A 24250-nucleotide genomic window follows, 5' to 3' on the forward strand; every position below is an offset into this window, starting at 1 on the left:
GAGAATACAAATGAAAAAACTCTGTACATTCGTCATATAAGGTAAAAAGAATTGCCTTTGGAAAACTGTTCACCATCTATTTTGCGCATATGGCTTAAACTCTCAAAGCAGTGTCACTTTCACACGGCGGTGGACCTCTTGGCGTGAAGCATTTCTATGAGCAGATTGTTGCACGGCACTTCTCCGCACAGGTGCTTGTAGCACAGGAAGTCCTCGGCCTGCACACTGAGCGACCGGACCTCAGCCAGCCGCAGTATGAGCTGACTGAAGCGGTCCAGACACTGAGGGTAAGAGTAGAGCGTGTACTCGAGCAGAGCGCTGTTCACCTGCTCCTGAAGGCTCTCCACATACTGCTGGTTCTCCAGGAGCTTCACATCTGCAGACGAGAGACGAATCATTACAGATCTCATAGGCTACAGATTTGAATGCAATTAAGAGTTGTGTGCAAGGCATGGCATGCAGGAAGCTGTCATACAGACATACACTGATGTGCCGCAGAGGCCTGCAAATTTGTGCACAGGTGATGAGGATGAAGACAAGTTTGGAGAAAAGGACAGTTTTTCTAGTTTGCTCTCAACTTTTGCATTTTAGCTATCACCTACTGATGGGAGAAATTAACCTTTTTGAAGCTTTAAATGAATTCAAACATTTTCTTGACAAAATGATTCACTGTTTTGAAGCGCTCGAAACACTTCACACTGTTGATGCCTGCTGGTATGGAAGCTCGTTTCTATCACTGAATTAAAAAAACAGGTAACTGCCACTTTTTATCTCACAATTTCATCTTTGCATCTCATTTTTCTCTCAGAATTGCCTGATACAAAGTCGCAATTCTGACGTGATATACACTCGCACACACTGTATATTGCGTGATATACACTCGCACTTGCAAGTTATAAAGTAAGAATTGCGAGATCTACACTAGCAATTGTCTTTTTTCCTCCTCAGAACTGGACTTTAAAACTCGCAATTGTGAGTGTATAAAGTTTCTATCTCACAATTATGAAAAAAATCTGATAAACTCGCAATTTCCGAGAGAGAGAAAAGTCAGAATTGCAAGTTTATAGAACAATTATGAGAAAAAAAAGCAAGAATTGCAGGTTTATATATCAAAATTCTGAGAAAAAAGTTAGAATTACAGGTTTATATCTCACAGTTGTGAGAAAAAAGTCAGAATTGCGAGCTTATATGATGCAATTGCGAGAAAAAAAGAATTAGGCCACCTTTTATTTTTTATTCAGAGATGGAAACAGGCCTACATAAACTGTGAATGCATAAAAACAGTTTTTAAAACCATTTTTGTTGTTTTATTCAAAGAATAATCTAACAAATGCAATAACTAATTATCTAATGTTCTTATTTTATTTTTATTTTTTGTTCAATGGAAGGCTTGGCTAAACAGAACAATAAATGACTATTAACTACTACTCTTCCTTTTAAATGACCCTTCACAAAAAACCTCCCCCCAGTTACTGTTGCTACGTCAGACAAGCCATAGCGCTCTCACGCCAGACATCATGTTCTCACAAAGTGAAAAGAACGAAAAAAACAGTGTGAAGCAAAGAGGAAACCAACAACTTGCCGACAGACAAGAAAAAGCAGGTTACTTTTGGTATGAAACAGGTAAGTCTCAGTTTTCAAATTTTGTCAACTTTTTAAGAAATTCAAACAATAAATCCCATATAGCTCTTTAATGTTTTGTGACAGATCGCTGTAGCACCTCAGTTCAAGCAGTCAAAAAACACCACTTTTCAAGTTCAAGTCCACCAACATTAATGTACTTCTGGTTTGTTTGTCTGACAAAATTCCTGTCAGAATTGTGATTAACATTGATGGAGTAAAAGTTGCATGAATGACCGTTCAGAATGAGCTCGCATTTGCAAAACATCTGACCAGCATCTGATTTTGTATCACATATAAGTGGCGCAAAACCAGAATAAAAAAAAAAAATCAGATTTCAAGTCAGTCGTGCTGTTATGAAAACACAAATCAGAGTCACATGTAAGAGAATAAATCTGATTTGGGCATTCTGAACATAGCTATATAATCTAAATAGAGATGTGTGTGTGTTTTTCGCTGTAGTCTGTCTCTGCGCGTTTGTGTTTGGGGCGACAATAGCTGCGCCCATTAATGGAGCACTTTAAAGCATTAGCAGAGCTCATCAGAAGAGCCATTCACACAGTAATTAACATGTTGAATAATCTTTTCAATACATCTGAAGGACACAAATTACTCAAAGCTGCTTCCATTGAGGCAAAGAATGAAAAAAATCAATGTGGCAGAGTGAGAGGAGATGACAAATTCTTTCGCTTTCAAATGCAGTTTCTTCCTTTCAGCTGTTTGTGTATTGTGCCAAATGAGATTGAAATTGAACATTTCTAGGAAAAAAGTTTGTTGCTAGGTACAAGAAATAAGAGGTGCTGTGTTTATTTCATTTGGTGTCCACTACATTTAATAAACTGTATTGTATTCACGACATAATGATTATAATTAGTGCTTCCAAAATCTAAATATGTAGAAAATATTGCTTAAATGATAAAGGGCTAGTTTTCATGTGAGATCTCTGTAACTAGATGGTCAAATTAAACAAATGTTTAAACACCTACATCTAGTTTGAACACACACACACACACACACACACACACACACACACACTGGCATATGATTAAGAAAAAGTCACTAAATAATGTAGGCCAAAAGCCTTTTTTTTTTTTTTTTTTTTTTTAGGAATGTCAGGATGTAACATTTGTATCAAAGCAATACAACATTTTGTCACGCGTTTACATATTGTAATTTTATACAATGTATTACTTTTTTTGTCCAGTCCACGGTTTGACATTTTTGTGTTGTCTTTGACATTTCTCGCTGTTTCAGTAGTTGTTTTGTTTAATAACTATTAAACTGTTCACTTTTTTGCTTAATCTCTACTAGACCGTTTCATGACAATCTCCACTGTGCCAATTTACCCCATCTAGCCTTAAGATTAGAACATATTATCACATAAAACCATCATATATTTAATCTTCTTTTTTTATTTTAAGGCAGTGGTTCTTATCTTTTTTTGACTTCAAGGCTCAATATTCTCCACAAAAAGCCCCATGACTTTGTGATCTTTTATTAATTTTCATTACATTATTATTTTAATATATTTTATTTTATTATATTTTGTTAATTAATCATTTTATTGATTTCTACATGATATAACATTTTGGAGCTTGGCATAACTAAAAAAATATAAATATTCACAAAATGTATAAAAATTCTCATGATGTACTAAGACTTGATTAATTTGCATGACTTTTTGTCACTTTGGTTTGTTTTAATCCTGTTTTTATTTTCAACAATTTGAACTCGTCATGAAGTTTGCTGAGACCCACCGGTTGAGAACTGCTTCAAGGTCTATGATCATACAAAATCAATCAATAAAACTTAACTTTACAACTTCCTAGAGGAATTGAAAATTGGTCTCTTTCAGTTTTGCATAATGTTTCTTGTCCCTCTGTAGACTGTCACTGTGGCCCTGTGATGCCACATGCATGCAGATGCAGTCGTACTCACTGGGGTTGAAGAGGATGAGGAACTTCAGACAGGCCATCTCTCTTCTGTCCACCTGCAGCAGCTGCAGTCTCCTGGCCAGCTCCTGTCCTCTCTGCACCATACTGACCAGAGGAGGTCCCGCGTCAGACACCGCCGACAGATCCACCTGCAGCACACAGCACCTTCACCACACTCGCTCTACTAACATCTTCTGCTTCTCTGCAAACAATGAAGCTTTTATTATTGTGCTTATAATGCTGAGGGCCGGAAACACCCACCTCCTGTCCTGTAATGAGTAGCAGACTGTTGTCTCTCCCATGATGCACCTGTCTGCAGATATGATCGAGAAGCAGCAGCTCACTCCAGCAGTTATGCAGCAGTCGCATCTGATCTCCTACCTAAATCAGGAGAAAATAATGTAGAGTTATTAAATGCTTACAGCATCAGGCCATGCTACTGATTTATTCTTTTGCATAGTAGGAGATAATTCATTCATTTATTCACCATCATGTCATCCAAAACCCACATGACTTTCTTTTACCTGTGGAATACAAAAGCTTGTCTTTTTGTCCACACAATGAATTTTAATGGGGTCAGTGTTAATAAATTATGTTCTAAAACTATTATTATTATTATTTTTTTGGTAATTGAAAAAAAAGATTAAAAAACAAATATTAGATGAAAACCCTTAAGGTAAAACAAATTTAGATCAGAGTCTTGTGGGAAATAGTATGCGAGTCACAAAGGTGGACTATAACTAAAATGTTAATATAAGATAAATATAAATATAAACCATGTAACACAATAAGTGAAACTAACTAAATTACTCAAGTAAAAATTAATTATAATATGATTTTACTTTAATAAATACAATAATAGCATAGAAATAGTCCTAAAATAATTCTGAATAGGGTCCAACTGACTTCCAGTGTATGGACAGGAGCGTTTGAACACAAATGAAGATATTCCTGAATATATTTGAAAAAGTGTTTCTGTCCATACAGTAAGATTAATGGGTCCAAACCTTCACCGGAGACCTTTGACTTTCCCAGTTTGAAAAAAAAAAAAACAGAGATCTGTTCTTTTGAGCTCCACACAACAAAGAAAGTGAGGTTTGGAACGAAACGAGGCTTGTAAATAGAGTCGAGTGAATGGTTTGATTTGAGATCTCAGAGCTTGCCTATAACTGAGTGTGTGCGATAAAAGCTTCAGAAACTGTACGCAGACTATATCAAATAACTGCAAACAGCAAACTGACTACTTTTTGTGAAAATCGAAAAATATTACAAATACGATAACAAAAAATATATATATAGTGACCAATATTTGAAAGCCTTGCCAACAATTCTCCTCTCAATGAAAGCCTAAACAACAATAAACGTGTAGGCGGTTTTACTCAAATCATAGTACACTGCACAAGCCCGAGCATGTCATCTCTCAGTTTAAAACCCAAAGAAATACAACCCTTGTACACAGATGAACAGCTAGATCATAAAACGAGGGAATGGGAGTCCTTGGGACGAGCAGCCGTCAAGCACACATCGAATGCGCTGTATTTATGAGCGCCAAATGATGACCTCTGGCACCTTCTCACCTCTCGTCCTTCATCGGCCTCTCGTCTTCCTCCCCCACTAATGCTCTGTCCGCATACAGTACACAGTGATTTGAAGGCCGCGTTGTGTCAGTATTACGCACAGTGAGCGGCAGTAAAGCCCTAATAGAAGCATAGCGCTACATATATCAACCGCAGCCCAGACAAAATTACTCAAACCATATATCCACATCTAATCCACATCCTCGAGCCCCGGAAACTTGACCTCTCTCGCGGTTGTGGATACAAACCCTCCCTAGAATGTACACAAACATGCACTAAATTGAGTTTATCAAAGCGCTTTTCAATCCAGATGCACATTTCCCACATCGCGCGACACCTTTCATTGCTGGACGCAATGTAATTCAGTGTTTCTGAAAGCGGTGTGCCTGCAGGAGTCAGTCGCTGGCATGCGTTCTCAAACTCGGACACATTTTATGCTAGCAATCGCAGAACGCTAGTTGCCATGGCTGCAGAATGGAATGAAATGGAATGAAAAATATGCGACGGTTATGCAGGTGTGAATGTGCAAAAACAAAGTTTGACATTGTACATTATTTGCTTGAATGCATTGGGACATGCAGTCATTCATCGACCAAATATTCCGTCTGGGTCGAGACCGATGATTAAGACACTTATAAGAGGTGAGAGCTTTGAGAGGGCAAATTCTGTGTGTGTCAACACTGTATCTATAATCACAGCAACAACAAATCTATTGTGATTTGCAACACCCCCTGATGCGAATATAGCAACTGAGTGTCCGAATTCGAGATTCCAAACTCACATCTGATGCCTTTTTGCCAAAATTCCAAATCTCCCGAAAACTTTTTTGGAAACTGAGCAAGAATCTGGACTTCGACACATATAAGTGATCCCACTACGATCTAAACGTTAAATGTAATCCTACTCTTAAAACTGCTTGGCAAACATGCTGCAACAAAGCATTCACAACATCTGATTGTCTTGGTGTGCCTAAATGTTATCTTTCGGTGAGATACATGGTTTGGCGACAAAATAGTATTAGACAAAACACTGCAGAGAATCATTTGGATGATCAGAGGGGTGTCCACATAAACACACACACACACATGCACTTTGTCTTATCTCAGAGCTGTACCTTTAGTTCCTTGAAGAAGACACAGCTTCTTGCCCACTCGACTATTGAGAACAATGTCTGGTCTGCCATGACACACAACAGGCTGGACGGCCGTGGTTTGTCCAGCTTCCCCTTGCCGCTTTGCTCCTGGTGCAGGTATGCACAGATCTTTCCTCTCACCTGGAAACATGAAGCAGAACACAGAGCAGCGAAGTCAAATTGAGAAGTCAGTGTATAAGAATTTTGTGTGATATTAAATACCTTTGCTCTGTTTTGAACTTAAATACTGCAGAATTGAAAAATCGAAAATCTTTTATTTAATATTGAAATACGTGTCACATAATTAAGTGGCAAATGTTGTTCAGTTCCCTCGAAATACAAAATACTAAAGAAAAAGTGGTAACACTTTACAATACGGTTCTATTAGCTAAAGGCACTAACGATGACCAATAAGTGTTTATGAATTTTTGGTAATCTTAGTTAATAATAATACATTGCTCATTGCAAATTCATGTTCGCTCAGGTCCATTAAATATTCTTGACAGATACAACTTTAGATTTTTTTGTAATGGATTATGTACTGTTAACTAAGATTAATAAATGCAATGTATTTTTTACTGTTAGTTCATGTTACCTAAACAAACAGTAGGTAACTAATGTTAACAAATGGCATCTTAAGAGATACCAAAAAATATTATATTATTAAAATAAAATATAGAACATCCAATTCATAAAAACACTGATAGTAATAATAGTTAAATAAATAAAAATACAAATGTTACACTTGTCTTTGGTCTGTTTTGACCGTCTAAGTGAGAAATGCCAAAGGTTTGAATTGAACAGTGCACCCTTTGAAATCCCAGAATTCTCCTCCCGTTAAAGGGACAGTTCAATCAAAAATAAAAACTCAACAATCCTGTGTTATTCCAAACCTAGATGAGAAAATTAAGTGGCTAAAGTCTTGTTTTTTTCTTTAATGTTTAAAATCTTCGGTAACACTTTAGAATAAGGTTCCATTAGTTAATGTTAGTTAATGTATTAATTAACATGAACAAACAATGAATAATACATTTATTACTGTATTTATTCATATTCGTTAATGTTAGTTAATGAAAATACAGTTATTCATTGTTAGTTCATGGTAATTCACAGTGCATTAACTAATGTTAACAAGCACAACTTTTGATTTAAATAATGCATTAGTAAATGTTGAAATTAACATGAACTAAGACTTATAAATGCTGTAGAAGGATTGTTCTTGCTTAGTTCATGTTAACGAAAGTAGTTAACTAACATTAACTAATGGAACCTTATTCTAAAGTGTTACCAAATCTTCTTTTGCATTCAGAACAGGTTTGTAAAAACTGTAAAGACAGCTTTTGAATTATTGTTCAATCCGTGCTAGATTTTTTTTTTTTTCAAGATTAGTAAAAGTTATTTTTCGGGTAAACAAAATTGTGTTTAGTTTAGTACATCTAAGTTAACTGATTTTTTTCAAGTCATTTAATCTGACTAAATTAACCTGAAAAAAATGTAAAGTCATTTTTATAGGCTAAATAAAATAGATTTCTTTATTTAGTCTTTTTAGTGGCGTGATTAATCTTCAGATGATTTAACTCATACCTGCTCTTCATCTGGATCACAGCTGACCAGCTCGAGCACCAGCGGGGGCAAGCCAGGGTTCATGGGGCTGGTGTGCGGGGACGCAGGCATGCAGCCGTCAGGGTACGGGTACCCCAGCGAGGAGTCTGGTGAGCTGGAGTACGCGTCTGGATATTCAGCTTTAATCGATCTGCTGGGTAAGGAGGGAGCAGTGTAGTGGTACTGAGCCGGGAATGAACCATAGCTCTGCAGCGCTACACCCAGGGCCGGGGGGCAGAGAGGAGGGCAGTCGTACTCCAGAGAGGACAGAGAAGTGGGATGGAGTCCTGAGAGCGATCCGGGAAGCTGGTATTCTGTCTGAGAGCTGGACAGGAGAGACGGGTTGGCCTCTATTTTAAAACCGCTGGCTCGAATTAAAGCTCTCTTCTGCTGTTTCAGGGCACGGTCCCGCTTGTACATGGGACCGAACTTGTTCCTTCCTCCTCTCATTCGGTCTGTACGGACAGCTGGGAGGAAAGAGGTTGAAAGTGTTATAGGATGCATATCAAATATTATTTACATTTTGCAGACATGCTGTTTGTCTGATACAATTGGAAGCGTAAGCCTATTTTAAGAGCACAGTGGATAAAAGGCCAAATAAAGCAAGGAATGCTGGGCACGGTTTCGCTTAAGTAAGGCAGGGCAAAAGCAAATGGATATTTCTCTTCATATGGACATTTTCCGGGCTGGTTTTTGTGAACTCTCAACATGAATCCGCGAGTCTTATCAGCGCGTGAGGAATGTGTCACAGGCGCGCGCGGAAACAGGTGCTTCTCTGCACTCGGCCTGGGAATCGCGCGCACAGAGAGCAAAATAAGATACTGGACAAGGATATTTTCCATCTGTGAAAATTTCTAATAAAATAAATAAGTTATTTAATAATAATTGAAATTAATTTGGAAGAAAATAAGCTTGGGTCACTTGATCATAAATGGCTATGAAATATTAAAAAAATTATATTTTGAACAAGATGTTAACTAACTGGTATATATTCACATTTTGCCCAATGTGTCAAAACACATGTTTTTTATTACTTTAAGTAAGGCTTTTATATATATACATATATATATATATATATATATATATATATATATATATATATATATATATATATATATATATATATATATATATTTAAATCTTTCATCTTCTGAGTTTAAACTCCATAATAAGTGTTATTAAATATTCAATCATGATAATGAAATTTTGCATTAAAGGCTTTCCCCTTTCTCTAAATATATTGATATTTTACTAAAATGTCATTAATGACTAGCGATGCTTGTCGAAATACCATAAACACATATAATACATGATTTAATGTCAAATAATAAGCATTATATTCTCTCAGGACCAGCTGTTCAACACAACAGTATTAGAATCAGGACAATAAGGTTGGCTTTTTAAATGATAAGATATCTTATACATTCTTTACAGCAAAACCTTTTCTGTTTTCTCCACATTTAACGAGAAGCCGCACGGCTCACCCTCGAGTCTCATGCCGACGCTGAGGCACTTCTGGAAGCGACAGAAGGGGCATCTCTTCCTCTGGGTTTTGTCGATGCCACAGTCCTGGTTCTGTGTGCACGTGTATCTCTTGTTATTCTGAACCGTCCTCTTGAAAAAACCCTGTCAAGATGATGCACACAATAAGGATTATATTCTGACAAGCTCTGTTTAAAAACAACAGCAATATAGCATATAATCATATTGGATTGTTCTAAATGAACATATCATCTAAAAATGAGTCTGGGCTTTCTCACAGGAATATGGATGTAAATGTGAACAGACTGTCTGTTTACAGTCAATGCATTTGCATACATAATAAAACCAAAAATAAATACATTAATAAAGATTGGGTTAGATCTTATTTTAAGGTGTCCTTGTTACAGGGAAATTATACATTTAAGTACTAAGTAATATTAACAACACGTGCTTAGGGTTATTTGCATGCATGCATTTTTTCATAATATAGCCTATAGGCTACTGATATTACTAGGTACATGCAACATGCATAACAATGACAGTAATAAAGGAAAATAAGGCATTACAAAAGGCTATTATTACTTTAAAACTACTAAATAATAATACATATATTATGACTAAATAAATGCCATTAACATTAACAAAGAGTGTTACGTCGTAATGATTTTCACAGCACTGGGCTAGCTACATCATGTAATCCTCCACCGTTCATGAACTTTTTGATTTATAATTATTAAGCGTTTCCTAAATATTTAAGTTTTTTTTTTTTTTTAAGCGAAACACGCACACGAGTTTAAATGGGAAAATGAGTTTAAATAAGATTACCTTACAGCTTTCGCAGGTAAGAAGGCCGTAATGATATCCGGACACTTTATCTCCACACACCGGACACAGCTCCTGCAGCTCCTCGTCTGCTGTGAAGTCCATCTCCCTCACAGATGCGTCGGGACACAGCGCGTGCTTCTCTTACAGATGCTATGAGCGTTCGAAAAGAATCAAAAACAAAAAAAAAAACATTTCCTTCATAAAACTCTATTTTATTTTATTTTTATTATTATTGTTACTAGTTACATAGAAATAGCCTCCAATATTATTCTCTTTTCAAGGCCGTTTATTTGTGCACGTGGATTCTGACCACTATAATGTTATAATGATCTAAACATCACATCAATTCCACAAGACAAGTTTAGCACATCAAATAAAGCACGTACTATAAAATGCCCATCAAATACCTTAGCGTAGGCTATCCCTGAGTGATCAAATAAAACAAAGGCTGTTTAAAAGTATCAAATCAAAAATATGGTAATGGTAAAAAAATAATAATGCTGGAGAGAGCTCACGGTGCATCTGTCTGGTCGTGTATCTGGACACGCAGAGGAAAAGATGGATTTGATCTTATTATTGACTCTTGCCATGCCTCCTATATGGACGTGACCACCCACCCACCGAACGACTCCCACGCCCACTTCACGACACAAACACACACACACACACACACACAAGCTAAATGCGATGCTTAGTTCACCCTTTCGTACTAAAAGAACTGAGTTAGCAATTATCAAATGCAACTGGAATTCAAATAGCAAAAATGATTTGATTATAGCCTACTTTCACTATAGGCCTACTTTCATTATTAATTATTATTTACTGACAAATGAATGAATATTTACGATGAATACCAACGATTCTTATATGGAAATTATATCTGCAGAACAAATGTAAGTGTTGAAATATGAATGTTTCGGAATAACTAACGATAAAATGTCCTTGCTGCTTTGTGTTTGTATATATTTAATATAAGAAAAAAGGCCTATATCAGTATTAAACTGATGCAAAATAAAGTTTGACGGAAATAAATGCTTGATTGAAAAAAGATTTCACAGATCTTAATGGATGGCATAAATGGAAGATTTTCCTTTTCAGTGTCGGACCTGTTAAACCACAATTTAACTATATTAACGTAGCTATATGCATTAATTGAAAAATAGATATCCCATGTTTAACTATGCTACATTTAGGCTAAATAAAAAATGAATATCCAATAAAAAAACAGGATATTTCCCATGCTGAAAATTCAACGGCAGAAAAAAAAACACATTTCAATAACGATTTTTAATTTGATAGGCCTATTCATTTTTTAGAGAGACGATGTATCTGCGCAGTTTAAAAACATTTTTTTTTCGCCTATTATAGACGAGACCCTTATAGATGATCAGTAGGCTATTAATCTGTCTGTTTTTCCATGTTTTGTAGCTCTCCCAAAATCGGTTCCATTTCACTGCGTTAGAACTCAAACGTAAAATGCGACGAGGATGAATGAGGCAAAGCGAAGCGCATTTCTGAATTCGAACTTTTCTGAATTTTCCAAACCTGTAGAGACTTACCATTAATCTGCGCGTCTAGCATTCGCGAGCCGCTTCACGAGCGTCTTCCTCATTCAGCTCCAGTGATAGCTATAACGTCCAGACCTCCAGAAACTTCAGGAGCGAATCTAACAGGTCTGAGGTCTTCCTCGGTGTCTGAACGTCTTCCTCTGCACTGGAGCTGAGTGTGGAGAGGTCTTCATTGGATAACGCGCTCATGTGACAGTTCTCCAGAAGATGATGCGCGCCAGTCCTTACAACTGCGGTATTTTATTATCAGACCAGAACACACACAAAATAAAAAAATAATTATTTTTATTATTTATTTTACATTTAAAAAGTAAAAAAGAAACCGGTTTGGCCTTCCATACTTACTGATTGGTATACATTCCAGTATTTACATTTTGTTATTTTACGCATAGTTGTTTTCATTGTTTAATTCTCTCTCTCTTCGTTGTTTTAAAATAAGTTTATTATTATCCAGTGATATGATTACCTTACTTATTAGTTGATATAATAATATTGGCATCTCGCATACAAGCATACTCTTGAAGATGCACCGAGACTCAAAACAGTTATTGCCTCCTTTCTCTGAGATTTACAAAACGAAATGTAGGGGTCAGTGACGTTGCAAAGTCTACATTTTTATAAAGACATTCAAAAATACATTAAAATTCGTTGTTGTTGTTTTTTTTCCCGTCCGGATGTATTCACAAAAAGGAAATCAAATGTTAGCTAGCCTACTAATATATTGTTAAGAAAACCATAAATCAGGGGTTCATTATTGACCCTGTTTGATATCATCAGGCTATATTTATTAATGTAGATATTCATTGTGAAAAGGGACGCTTTGTCTAAATGAAACAAACTTTAAAAACTTAATGTGACTCAAAAAAAGTATGACTTAGTCTTTAAAAAATGACTTGTGTGAAAATGAAAGGAACATAGCCTATTTCAGCAATTTTTCCTCCTGTGGTTCCACCACGTGACATTTCGGAATCATTAAATCCAATTTTTGCATTAAATAGAATCAATGCGTTTCACAAACCGACTGATTACAAAGATTACACTTCTACGAAATCCCGTGTGTTTTGAAAAGGATTTGTAAAATATTACTCCATTTAACATCTCAACGTCCTTTTTATGTCACAGAGCAACAGTGGACAAAATGGGCTGCTCTCAGGAGAATATGAGGGAACTTATGTAGATATTATTGGTCTGTCACGATTCAATTCTACAAAAGCATGCATATTATTTTATATTACATGCTTATTCAAAATGCATAATACAAGAAAGTTTACATTGATTTATATCCTATTTGACATAAAGGCTGACTGTCTGGAGTCAGATCTCTAGTCTAAATAGTGTAAGTTGTGTGTGAAGTGGCCGTCGCTTCGTGCAGTTAAACTGTGTCGCGGTGAGAGACGTGATAGTGTATCAGTTAGCGCTGTCAAGGTTAGCAGTGTTATGCTGGGCTGCTGTGGCTGCACTGCTCGGGTTTGGCGTTCTGTTCCTGATATGAAGCGCTTCACCGCGATGCTTTGACTCCGGGGAGACTATTTTTGCTTGGCGAGCATTCCTCCGTCTTCTGCTAAAACATCAATGTCTGATAGTGAATGAGTACAATGAGGACGAGGAGCCACATCTCGTGCTTTGCATGGAAAGAAATGCTGATTTGGCGAGCGGTGGATTTGTTAAGAGAAGAGGGATACTGGAAACACTAGTGAATAAAGAGTGCGCGTAATTGCATTGAATGTGCACTTGTAGTGTTTATATATATATATATATATATATATATATATATATATATATATATATATATATATATATATATAATTTTGATTAAATAAAATGAAACTTAAGTGTAGCCTACTTAAAGAGAACACGGTTTAAATGACAAGTCATTCCACATACAAGTGCAAAAAAAAAAAAAAAAAAACTTTTGTTGCGCTTTGAAGTAAACTTATTTTAATGTGTTTACTGTAATGTGTTTATTATAATGTGTTTACTAAATGTGTTTACTATAATGTGTTTATTATAATGTGTTTACTAAATGTGTCTACTAAATTCACAAAAAAAGAAAATCCAAATCCAGTTTCTTTCTTCTGCTGAACACAAAATAAGATATTTTGAACCGAACCTCTATAGTAACTATCCCTTTAAGGAGTAAAGAAGGTACTCTGAAGTTCAATTAATTGCATTTGTTATAGGCCTATTGTGCATTTTCATTTATCTGAAAATATAAATAATCACACTTATGAAGATACCACATTAAGCAGCATCTGCAAACAAACATCTAGAACTTTACTTTTCTTAGCCGTTTTCCCAATGACTTTTAACCAATTGATCCCAAGGAGGTTTTATTAGATGTCAGTTCTGCTCAAGGTCACACAGGTGTCCTGTCAGAGAAACCACAGGTGTAGTTCATCACAAAATCATAATGTCACAATACCGTTGTCTTTGTTTAAAAGAGTACATTCAGCATTTGAGACCTAACAAAATGACAAGAACTGCCATTTATACTGACATTTTGTTGAAAACAAAATTACAAAATTACATTACATACATTCTTAAATGTGGCTTGAGTGTCCAAATATATCTTTTGGGGTAATATTTTATATAGTTTATACATATCTATATATATATCTATATATATATATCTATATATATATATATAGGGATTTTTCTCAAGCGTTTTTGAAGAGATCCTCATCCAGACTCTAAGTCAATCCTTAATCTCCCAATCTAATTGCTTAATTTTCTTATACGAATAACGCATAGTATTAATAACTATTATGTAACAAGTTTCCTCAAGGACTGGTTTTAGCAGGTGGATGGCATGAATGCATGAATGTTTAGAACTATTTTATAAAAGCAAGAAGGCAAGCCAAGTCTTGCCAAACTGTAGCACAGTCACTCACACCTTGAAAAATAATACACACTTTTTTTTTGCATTACAATATACACGATTATTATTCATATTATCATGAAGAGTGTGCGGTTTCAAACTTCCTCCGTCCAGCTGTCACATCTTCCATCTTAAATGCTACACACATCACCCTTTGTCCTTTGCAGGGGTGAAAGCACAAAAAATGGCCTCAACAATAGTTCACAACAGACTGAGATGCTCTGGAAAGGGGATGGGGTATTCTTGAGAAATTTCTTGCCCTTGAAGGGTTTCTAAAACGAAGACGTGCTCTTTTCCCGTTGGTGCCCGTTTGAGAGATTTACTTTGTCCATAAACAACAATGTCGTGTGCACGTTTTGACAGTCACAAGGCCAATTGCAAAGGCAGCCTTGGACACATACGGTATAAATATATTTACCCAAGTAGTAAGGCAGTGACAGGATGTTCATTTCAACAGGAGACACGGAGTGTGTCTCAATATAGAAACAATCCTCGTCGTACATACTGTAATGCTGCTTTAGAAGCAATATCAGATTCCGGTAACAATGTTCTGATATCTGACAATGTTCTGCCTATAAAACAGTTTCATTGTTGGCACTATTAATGTAATACATAGGCCAAACACAGAAGGAGCTTATAAGTCCATGCCTGCCAACCTTTGGATATGAATAGTATCTTAAACAGATGAATCAAAATTTTTAGCAAAACTAAGTCCCCCTTTGGCCGTCTGCGGACCATCTCTACACATGAGATTTCTGGGCTCCCGCAGCTGGTAAGATCCAGTGCCAGAAAAGCCTTCTCATCCCCCACGTTCTCAAGGCTGCAGCGAGCCTGTAGGTACACTACACACTCAGGCAAACACATTCACTCTCTGCTTCTCATTCATCTCAATGAGTGACCTGACATGCCACATAAGAGAAACCCTTTAGAAACTCACACTCATGGCCAAATTAGTGCAGCCAGAATAAACATATTTCTTAGTGTTGGTTGCATTAAGTAGTTTACAATGCTGTTTCTCTATAATTTCTGTTCAGTCCAAAACTTCTGCATTTTGTATTTTTTTTTTATTTTATTTGCATTGACAAATGTGCAAATCACACAGCTCTCCACAACCCCAAATTACTCATATTACATGCAGAAAATGTTGAATGCTAGCAAATAATATCTATATCTATACTGTATCTATATACTGTTCAAAATTTTGGGGCATTTAAATGATTACAAATACAGTAAAAACAGTAACATTGTAATAACTGTTTTGCACTACAATATACTGTAAAATGTAATTTATTCCTGTAATGCAAAGGTGAATTTTCAAAATCATTAATCCAGTCCTCAATGTCCTTGAAGGTTCCTTTATATATATATATATATATATATATATATATATATATATATAGGCTTGATGAGCAGAATAAACCTCTTTCAAAAACATAAAAAATAGTAATGTTTCCAAACTTTTGGTCTGTACTGTATATATGTGTGTGTGTGTGTGTGTGTGTGTGTGTGTGTGTGTGTGTGTGTGTGTGTGTGTGTATATATGTGTTCTGTATTTTATATATATATGTGTGTGTGTGTGTGTGTGTATATATATATATATATACAGTACAGACCAAAAGTTTGGAAACATTACTATTTTTAATGTTTTTGAAAGAAGTTTCTTCATCAAGCCTGCATTTATTTGATCAAAAATACTGAACATTTTTTTAATATTGTGATATATTATTACAATTTAAAATAATTGTTTATAAATTTATTATACTTTAAATTATCATTTATTTCTGTGATGCAAAGCTGAATTTATAGGATCATTATCACATGATCCTTTAGAAATCATTCTTATATGATGATTCATTATCAAAGTTGGAAACAGTTCTGCTGCTTAATAGTTTTTCAGAACATGTGATACTTTTTTAGGATGCTTTGATGAATAAAAAAAAAGAAAAAAAAAAGAAGCTATGTTTTTAAAATATAAATATTTTGTAATAACAATATGCACTACTGGTCAGTAATTAGGGGTCAGTCATTTTTTTTCTTCTTTCTTATTTTTAAATAAAATCAATACTTTTATTCAGCAAGGATGTGTTAAACTGATAAAAAAGTGATAGTAAAGAAAATATATTATTAGAATATATAGTATTAGATTTTTTTCTTTTTTAATAAATGCAGTTCTTTTAAACCTCTTATTCATCAAATATATTAGACAACAGAACTGTTTCCAACACTCATAATAAATCAGAATATTAGAATGATTTCTAAATGATCATGTGATAGACTGGATGTTACATGTGACACTGAAGGCTGGAGTAATGATGCTGAAAATTCAGCTTTGCATCACAGGAATATTTTTTTTTTTTAAGTATATTCAAATAGAAAACTATTATTTTAAGTTGTAATAATATTTCGTAATATAACAGTTTTTTCTGTATTTTTGATCAAATAAATGCAGGCTTGATGAGCAGAAGAAACTTCTTTCAAAAACATAAAAAATAGTAATATATCTATATATATATATATATATATATATATATGGCTAGTCGACGGTTAAATTTTAGGTGAAGAAACAATTTCTGATGAAATTGACCGTCTGCTATCGGCCTAACTTCACAGAAATCCATTAATTCTCAGCACAAAGAGACTCTTTCACTTAGATATTACACTATAGAGACTGTGTCTGTTCCCCAGTTAGAAAATAAAAAAATATTTAAAGGGGGGGTGAAATGCTATTTCATGCATACTGAGTTTTTTACACTGTTAAAGAGTTGGATTCCCATGCTAAACATGGACAAAGTTTAAAAATTAAGTTGTACGTTTCAAGGAGTATTTTTGTTCCCAAAATACTCCTTCCGGTTTGTCACAAGTTTCGGAAAGTTTTTTTCGAGTATGGCTCTGTGTGACGTTAGATGGAGCGGAATTTCCTTATATGGGTCCTTAGGGCACGTCTGCCGGAAGAGCGTGCGCTCCCGTATAGCAGAGCACTGAGAGCACAACAGACATTCACTGATCAGAGCGAGAGCTTCGCGAAATGTCACAAAAGGAGTGTGTTTTTGGTTGCCAGGGCAAGACAACCCTGCACAGATTACCAAAAAAAAAAAAAAAACAGCATTAAGGGACCAGTGGATGGAGTTTATTTTTACAGAGCATCAATGGAGTTGTGCAAGTGTTTTTGTTTGTTCCCTGCATTTCGAAGATGCTTGTTTCACAAACAAGGCCCAGTTTGACGACGGATTTGCATATCGTTTATTTCTTAAGGATGATGCAATCCCAACGAAAAAGGGTCACGATCGTGTGTTGGAACCGCAGGCAGTGAGTAAAACTGCTTCAAATATCTCTGCCTCCTTGTTAGTGCGTCCGCCTCCCATCCCGGAGACCCGGGTTCGGAGCGAGTCGTTGCTGCTGCTGCTCTCGTTTCAATTTCAGCCTCCGGATCTGATTCTGGATCATAAATAAACGGCTGAATCTGACTGTAAGCCATGGTTTGTTTTGGATGATGGTTTTTCCCTCACGGTAATGTAACAGCTTCCACATGCTCTCAACGCAAAAGCCTACTGGCGCTCGAGATTCTTTAGCTCCGCCCACACGTCACGCCTCCAGTCGGTCGTGTTTTTCCGGGAAAAATCGGTACAGACTATCTTTCTCTTATGAATATAATAAAACTAAAGACTTTTTGGAGTTATGAAGGATGCAGTACTACTCTATACACTGTAAATGCAAACATGCTATTTAATTAAAAATATTAATTTGACTTTAATCAGTTTTTATCAACCTGCTATTTACACTTACTTTTAGTAAGTTACTTGTACTTTGAGGTTGAAAAATCTTACCAGCTCAGTTTACTTGAGTTAGATTAATTTAGAAAAAGTAAGTTCATTATCTGTGGGCATGCGCAGATCAGTCCTCTCTACGCTAGACGGCGATATTTGTTCACCACTATGGCCCCACCCTTCAATAGCTACTATTGGCCAGGCGTCCATGCTTACGTACCTGATTTGTACAGGTCATATCCCCTGACTAACCTTAACCAATCCAGGTGAAATGCCTAACCCCAACCAATCAAGCTGCTTCGTAGGGCGGGTCTTGGCGTGGCGGGATTCCTAATTTTGCAGACATGTCACATCGATTGTACCTGCAACTGACCAGGTGGAGCTGGACCTAAACATCGCTTCAACGGGGCTTTTGTTTATCTTCATCATAACAGCGATTCTTGTGCTTGGCACACTCATTTGGTGAGTAAATATTTTAACCTTGGGCAGACCGTTTTGTTTCTGTACGTTAAATCAGCGTCAGTGTGTGCTTGCTAGTACTGATGTGTGTGTAGTAATGTCGGTTAAAGCTAGCTAAGTTAACTAACATGGACATAACGTGGCTATATTTTGATGAAACTTGGTCAATACTTCATTATTTTTTCAATCCAAAACTTCCTCTGTGTTGAAAATAGGTAATGTTAACTTTAAAGACTAGTCACGTTCAAATTGAGGAAAAACTTTAGTGTAACGGTCGCGGGCGTGCTCGTCATGCGAACGTGCCCGCGCCCATCTGCCATGATGCCAGTAACTTTTTACTGACTAGCATGATGATAAACTGATCCCGGCGGTTTGTGAGTTTACTGAGCTTTATAACTGTTGTTTATAAACTCAGGCAGAACATCAGAACAAGTCTGGATGTATCATTTTATTTTAAGATAGGCTGTAAAGTTAATAACAGTCTTGTCTTTATCAAAGACAGGATTACCACTGTGTTTCGACATATGATTGGGGATATCACCACAGTCAACTACGTTAACTTAATGTTATTTTATTTAACACTCAGCACTTAACACTAGTCGATATTCGTAGCTGTGCCGTTTCCATGGTTACCATGTGTAGTACCTAGATCAGACTCGGTACAGAGGAGTAGAGTCTCCCTGTCTGAAAATATTTTTACATTCCGTTTATCATAGCCTGTTATGAATGTATGTGCTGGCATACTCAGTGGCTTACATTATTCTTTAAGGTCATCTTGTACATATGTACATTTTAATACTGGGAACTGTCATTGTGGGTTATAGGCTTATGTTATAGTTTTCACATGTACTTGTATTTGAGTTGTGGTGAGCTATGGTTGTGTTAAAATGTTGTATTTTTTTTTTATTGTCCCCTTCCAGGCTCAAGCAGATGGTGATCAATCCACACATAGGTAGTCCCAGCAGTAAAAGGTATTTTAAAATAATAACTGTATTATTATTGCATGCTAAAGTAAAAGTTATGCTTACATCAGAGCAGTTGGATTACAACAAAAGAAAATCAAATTAAATCATTCTTGTGTGCTAAAATTAATTCATCATTATAGTATATTTCATCATACAGAATATTTTGTGCATATTTTGAATTTCAAATATTTGATGTAATTAGTATTTCTGGACTGTCTCTATAGATACTGTGGGGTCGACTTATAGCCCATTAAGATGATGACTTCAGCAGTGTTGCACAAGCACTGATCAGAAAATACCCCTGCCTCGCTGAGCCTGGACCACACAAATGGTATGGCTGGATAAACAGCCTTAAATTTAAGATGGCCAATTATCGCACAAAGCTTCTAAAAGCTGGATGTGAGGATGTAGCAATTCTAGTTGAAAATGGTTGAACGATGGCCAGCACTCTTCACAGAGAGACAGGTAAGCGATTTTTATTCTCAACCAATAAAATAATGCAAATCAAAAATAAATTCAAGGTGTGTGGCTAGAAATCCAAACACTTGTTGGAATGTTAATACCTCTGCCACCTCTCCATCCCTACCCACCCCTCTCTCTACTTCAGGTGTTTGCTGAGTTTAATAGAATCGCCAGTAAGAATCTTGAGGGAGACTTTTTTGAGGCTCAGGACCAGTACGCACCACGTTTCATCGAACTCTTCAAAACAAAGAAGGGAACTGTTGGCCAGAAACTCAGGGAGCTGATTCAGCACATAAGCTGTAAGGTAAGTAGGTTCATTTTGCTTTTGATCTGTATGATGGTTCATCAAATGAGCCGATTCAGACCAACCTATTTTATTTCCTGTCTTCTTGTGTCTTGCAAATTACTCCGTTAACTGGTCTATTCTCTCTCTGTGTATCATTAGACACCAGACGTGACAGTACTTCACTCTGTTGTCCTCAAAGGCATTCCCATTTTACTCTGTGATGAATCCAGTGAATTCTATAAGACCTGCTATGTAAGTACTTGCACAAAAGAAAAAGTTTGTCTGCATGAATATAAAACTATACCTGTGTTGACATAGAATATGTAATTCTATCCGCTCGATATACAATATACATTTTGTACAGTGACTGATGTATTTTGTATAGCAATACCTCTACAACTAATCTGAGAGATATGTAAACAGCCAGTAAATAAAAATACAATTTTCCACATAAACGTTATACACATTCATTAATTTAAAATCTAAGGAGTTGGAGTCTAGGTTGAAAAGTTTTTGTTTGCTTTACTGTAACAATCCAGTGTGAAAACATATTTAAAGCCATATTCTCTGATAACATTACAACACTAAAAATAAATGTTTTAGAATAGCATAAATTGCAATGCTGAAGAATGTGTTTCTTTGTAGGATACAACGAGAGACGAGGCCCTAGAATGCATCACTGTTGGTGTGCTGACAGTTGTCAGTGAAGATAGTCCTCATGAGGGTCAAAGCTCAGTGGACCTCCAGCCCATCTCCACTGCCATCATTCTGGAGGGAGGTATTGTCATGGATCATATTAAAAACTTGTCTCAGGCAGTTTGTCTGTTGTTTGGGCTTACATATGTATTGCATTTGGATTACCCAAAATGCATGGCAAATACACTCCACTTCATTCAGACTGTGATGCTTGGACTGGGAAAGAAAAAAACTCCCATCAAAACTGTTAACTCTGAAGAACAGTCTTTTGGGTTAGAACAGTAAAGAGCCGTCAGCTGTCAGATAGCACTTTGTAAGCTTTGCAGCCATTAATGTTTGATGCTTTCATGCAACTGTTCACGCTAATTTACGATCTCTTTTTAAAAAAGAAAAGAAAAATTCCATTGAAGTCTGTACCATGTTATGCAGGTATGCTAATGGTGGAAATAGAGCTGTTTGCAAAGTGTTGTTAGTTGTTATTAGATGATAATGTCAGAAAATAACCAAGCAAGGTTGTCCTGTTTACATTTGTGTTTTTGGAAAACTTTTAATAAGTTTTAATGTAGTACAAATACAAACCCCAAGGAGTGATTTTTTTTCTTTGTGGTGGTTTAATCTTTGGACTGTTCAATTTGGGAAACAAAAGCATTCGTTGTACTTACAGCTTTGATCAGAAATGCACTGATTTTTCCATGCACTGAAGTCCTGTAGTTATCAGGTTTTTACCTGTTTAATATTGGGAGACTCTTATTATCTCACAGAAATGTGGTTTTATTTTTTATATTTTTCCTTTATTTTCTACAGTTAAATCAAACAACAACTTTGTTGTTTAACTGCTGTTTGTACTTGAATGTGCATTGAATAAATGTTGTAATGGAGCTGAATCAACCCAGTGAGTTTTCTTTTAAAGTATATGTTTGTGGTGTGTTTGCTTTTATCAGATAGTAACAGCAAAAATAGATAAAGAGAGAAAAAAGGCCACAGGTTGGACCTAAACCTGGGCAGCTGCAACAAGGACCCATTCAAGGAAATTGGTTTCTTTAATTTAAGTGAACTTGAAAAAAGAGTGCGCAGAACTAAAAATGTTAAGTTGTAAGTATTTAGTAATTCTAAGTGGGGTTAAATTTATATCAAGCAATCCACACAAAATGAAAAAATTAAGTTAACACAAATCATGTCTATTCAGTTACATGAACATAAAAAAAACGTATTAGTGGTACTACTTGATTTAGTACTGCACACCTAAAATAAACAAGCTTTTCTAACTCACTAATCTTAAGCTTACTTTGCTTAATTTTTTTGAGGCAATGAGTTTGCATACTTTTTTTAAGTAAGGTCAACTAATTACATTTTACAGTGTAGGTACTCAAGATTAACAGGATATTGAGTGAAAACGAACATTTCACCCCCCCTTTAAGAATAACAATTTAATTGATTTTCAACAAATAAAAAATGTATACAATACAGGGAAACAAATTTTGAAACTTGGCTTATTAAATATCAGGTCTTGTTTCTACGAAAACACTTTTTTTGGACATGATATGATCACTGATCATAACCAATATGTACTCTATAAGAACCTGGCTAAAACCAGATCATTATATTATTTTAAATGAGTCTGCCCCGCAAGATTACTGTTATAAAGTGAAAGTCGTGACATTTGCCAAGTATGGTAACCCATACTTGGAATTGGTGCTCTGCATTTAACCCATCCAAGTGTACACACACAGCAGTCAGAAGTGAACACACACCCGGAGCAGTGGGCAGCTATATATCCAGCGCCCGGGGAGCAACTGGGAGTTCAGTGCCTTGCACAAGGGCACTTGAGACATGGGTATTGAGGGTGGATGAGAGAGCTGTTCATTCACCCCCCTCCCACCAGCACAGAGACTCGAACCGGCGACCTTCTGTTAACTAGTCCAGCTCTCTAACCATTAGGCCACAACTGCCCCTTCATGAGCCACTGTGTCACAATGGGGTGAAGGAAGGACTGGAAACAATAGCAAGTTAACAGGTTTAATGAAAATAAACAAACAAACAAACAAGAAGAGACAATGATGCTGGGAAGACGACAATCCAAGATGGTGGTGAGGTGGTGAGGAATCCGGATCATGGTGGTGAGAAGGCAGCAGAAGAGGATGGCACAGGAACTGCAGGGAATAGAGCTGAAGGTAAGTGTTTGTGGCAGTGTGGAAGTACGTAGAGTGGATGATGTTCTGGGAAAACACGAACATCCAACACAGACAACACAGAAGCCGACAAACAGGGTTAACGACATGAAACAACGATCTCACAAACACAAGACGTGAGACAAGCCATTAAATAGAGAGAGAGAGTAATGAGTGACAGCTGTTGACTGTCACCGGACTAATGATCTTGGTGATAGTAAACGGGCCAATAAATTTGGGAGCTAATTTATTATAAATGGAACGCAGAGGAATGTTACTGGTAGAAAGCCACACCTTTTGACCCACGACGTAAACAGGAGGCTTTGACCGGTGGCGATCGACCTTAGCCTTAGTGCGCTCCCTCATCCGTAGCAGAGTCTCGCGGGCTCTGGTCCAGGTGCGGTGGCACCTCTGGACAAACATGTGAGCGGAGGGGACCGCGACTTCAGATTCCAGACTGGGAAAAACTGGTGGCTGGTACCCTACACTATACTGAAACGGAGAAAGGCCCGTAGTTGACACTGGCAATGAATTGTGGGCGTACTCCACCATAGAGAGTTGTTGACTCCAGGAAGAAGGATTCTTGGAGACCAAACATCGCAACGTCCTCTCCAAATCTTGGTTGGCTCGCTCAAACTGTCCGTTACTTTGGGGATGATAACCCAAAGACAAGCTAACTGTTGCTCCTAGCAATTTACAAAACTCTTTCCAAAATTTGGATATAAATTGAGATCCCCTGTCAGAAACCACGTCTACCGGGAGGCCATGAAGCCGAAAGACGCGATCTAGGACATTGACAGCTGTCTCCTTGGCTGTCGGTAATATGGGCAAG

The 24250-nt window shown here is 36.5% G+C and overlaps 2 protein-coding genes across 5 annotated transcripts; one reads left to right on the top strand and one right to left on the bottom strand.

Annotated features, from left to right (window-relative positions):
• Window positions 1-89: 89 nt before the first annotated feature.
• nr5a1a (nuclear receptor subfamily 5, group A, member 1a) lies at window positions 90-11881 on the bottom strand. Of its 2 annotated transcripts, none has more exons than XM_026269731.1 (8): window positions 11732-11881; window positions 10173-10322; window positions 9350-9491; window positions 7848-8332; window positions 6246-6404; window positions 3816-3935; window positions 3559-3703; window positions 90-376 (listed from the first exon to the last, which is right to left on the bottom strand). In XM_026269731.1, the coding sequence occupies exons 2-8, from the start codon at window positions 10272-10274 to the stop codon at window positions 120-122; spliced, it is 1410 nt and encodes a 469-aa protein (XP_026125516.1). In that variant the 5' UTR covers window positions 10275-10322; window positions 11732-11881; the 3' UTR covers window positions 90-119. The 2 variants fall into 2 exon arrangements, with proteins under 2 accessions (XP_026125516.1, XP_026125515.1); XM_026269730.1 differs by lacking the exon at window positions 11732-11881 and adding an exon at window positions 10580-10723.
• A 6639-nt stretch (window positions 11882-18520) lies between these two features.
• On the top strand, window positions 18521-22128 carry LOC113107311 (uncharacterized). Of its 3 annotated transcripts, none has more exons than XM_026269733.1 (6): window positions 18521-18844; window positions 19762-19812; window positions 20031-20271; window positions 20414-20572; window positions 20714-20806; window positions 21200-22128. In XM_026269733.1, the coding sequence occupies exons 3-6, from the start codon at window positions 20233-20235 to the stop codon at window positions 21533-21535; spliced, it is 627 nt and encodes a 208-aa protein (XP_026125518.1). In that variant the 5' UTR covers window positions 18521-18844; window positions 19762-19812; window positions 20031-20232; the 3' UTR covers window positions 21536-22128. The 3 variants fall into 3 exon arrangements, with proteins under 3 accessions (XP_026125518.1, XP_026125519.1, XP_026125517.1); XM_026269734.1 differs by having other exon boundaries at window positions 19762-19793; XM_026269732.1 differs by lacking the exons at window positions 18521-18844; window positions 19762-19812; window positions 20031-20271 and having other exon boundaries at window positions 20291-20572.
• The last annotated feature ends 2122 nt before the right edge of the window (window positions 22129-24250 follow it).

The sequence above is a fragment of the Carassius auratus genome, chromosome 8 (genome assembly GCF_003368295.1).
Source record: "Carassius auratus strain Wakin chromosome 8, ASM336829v1, whole genome shotgun sequence".
Classification (NCBI taxonomy): domain Eukaryota; kingdom Metazoa; phylum Chordata; class Actinopteri; order Cypriniformes; family Cyprinidae; genus Carassius; species Carassius auratus.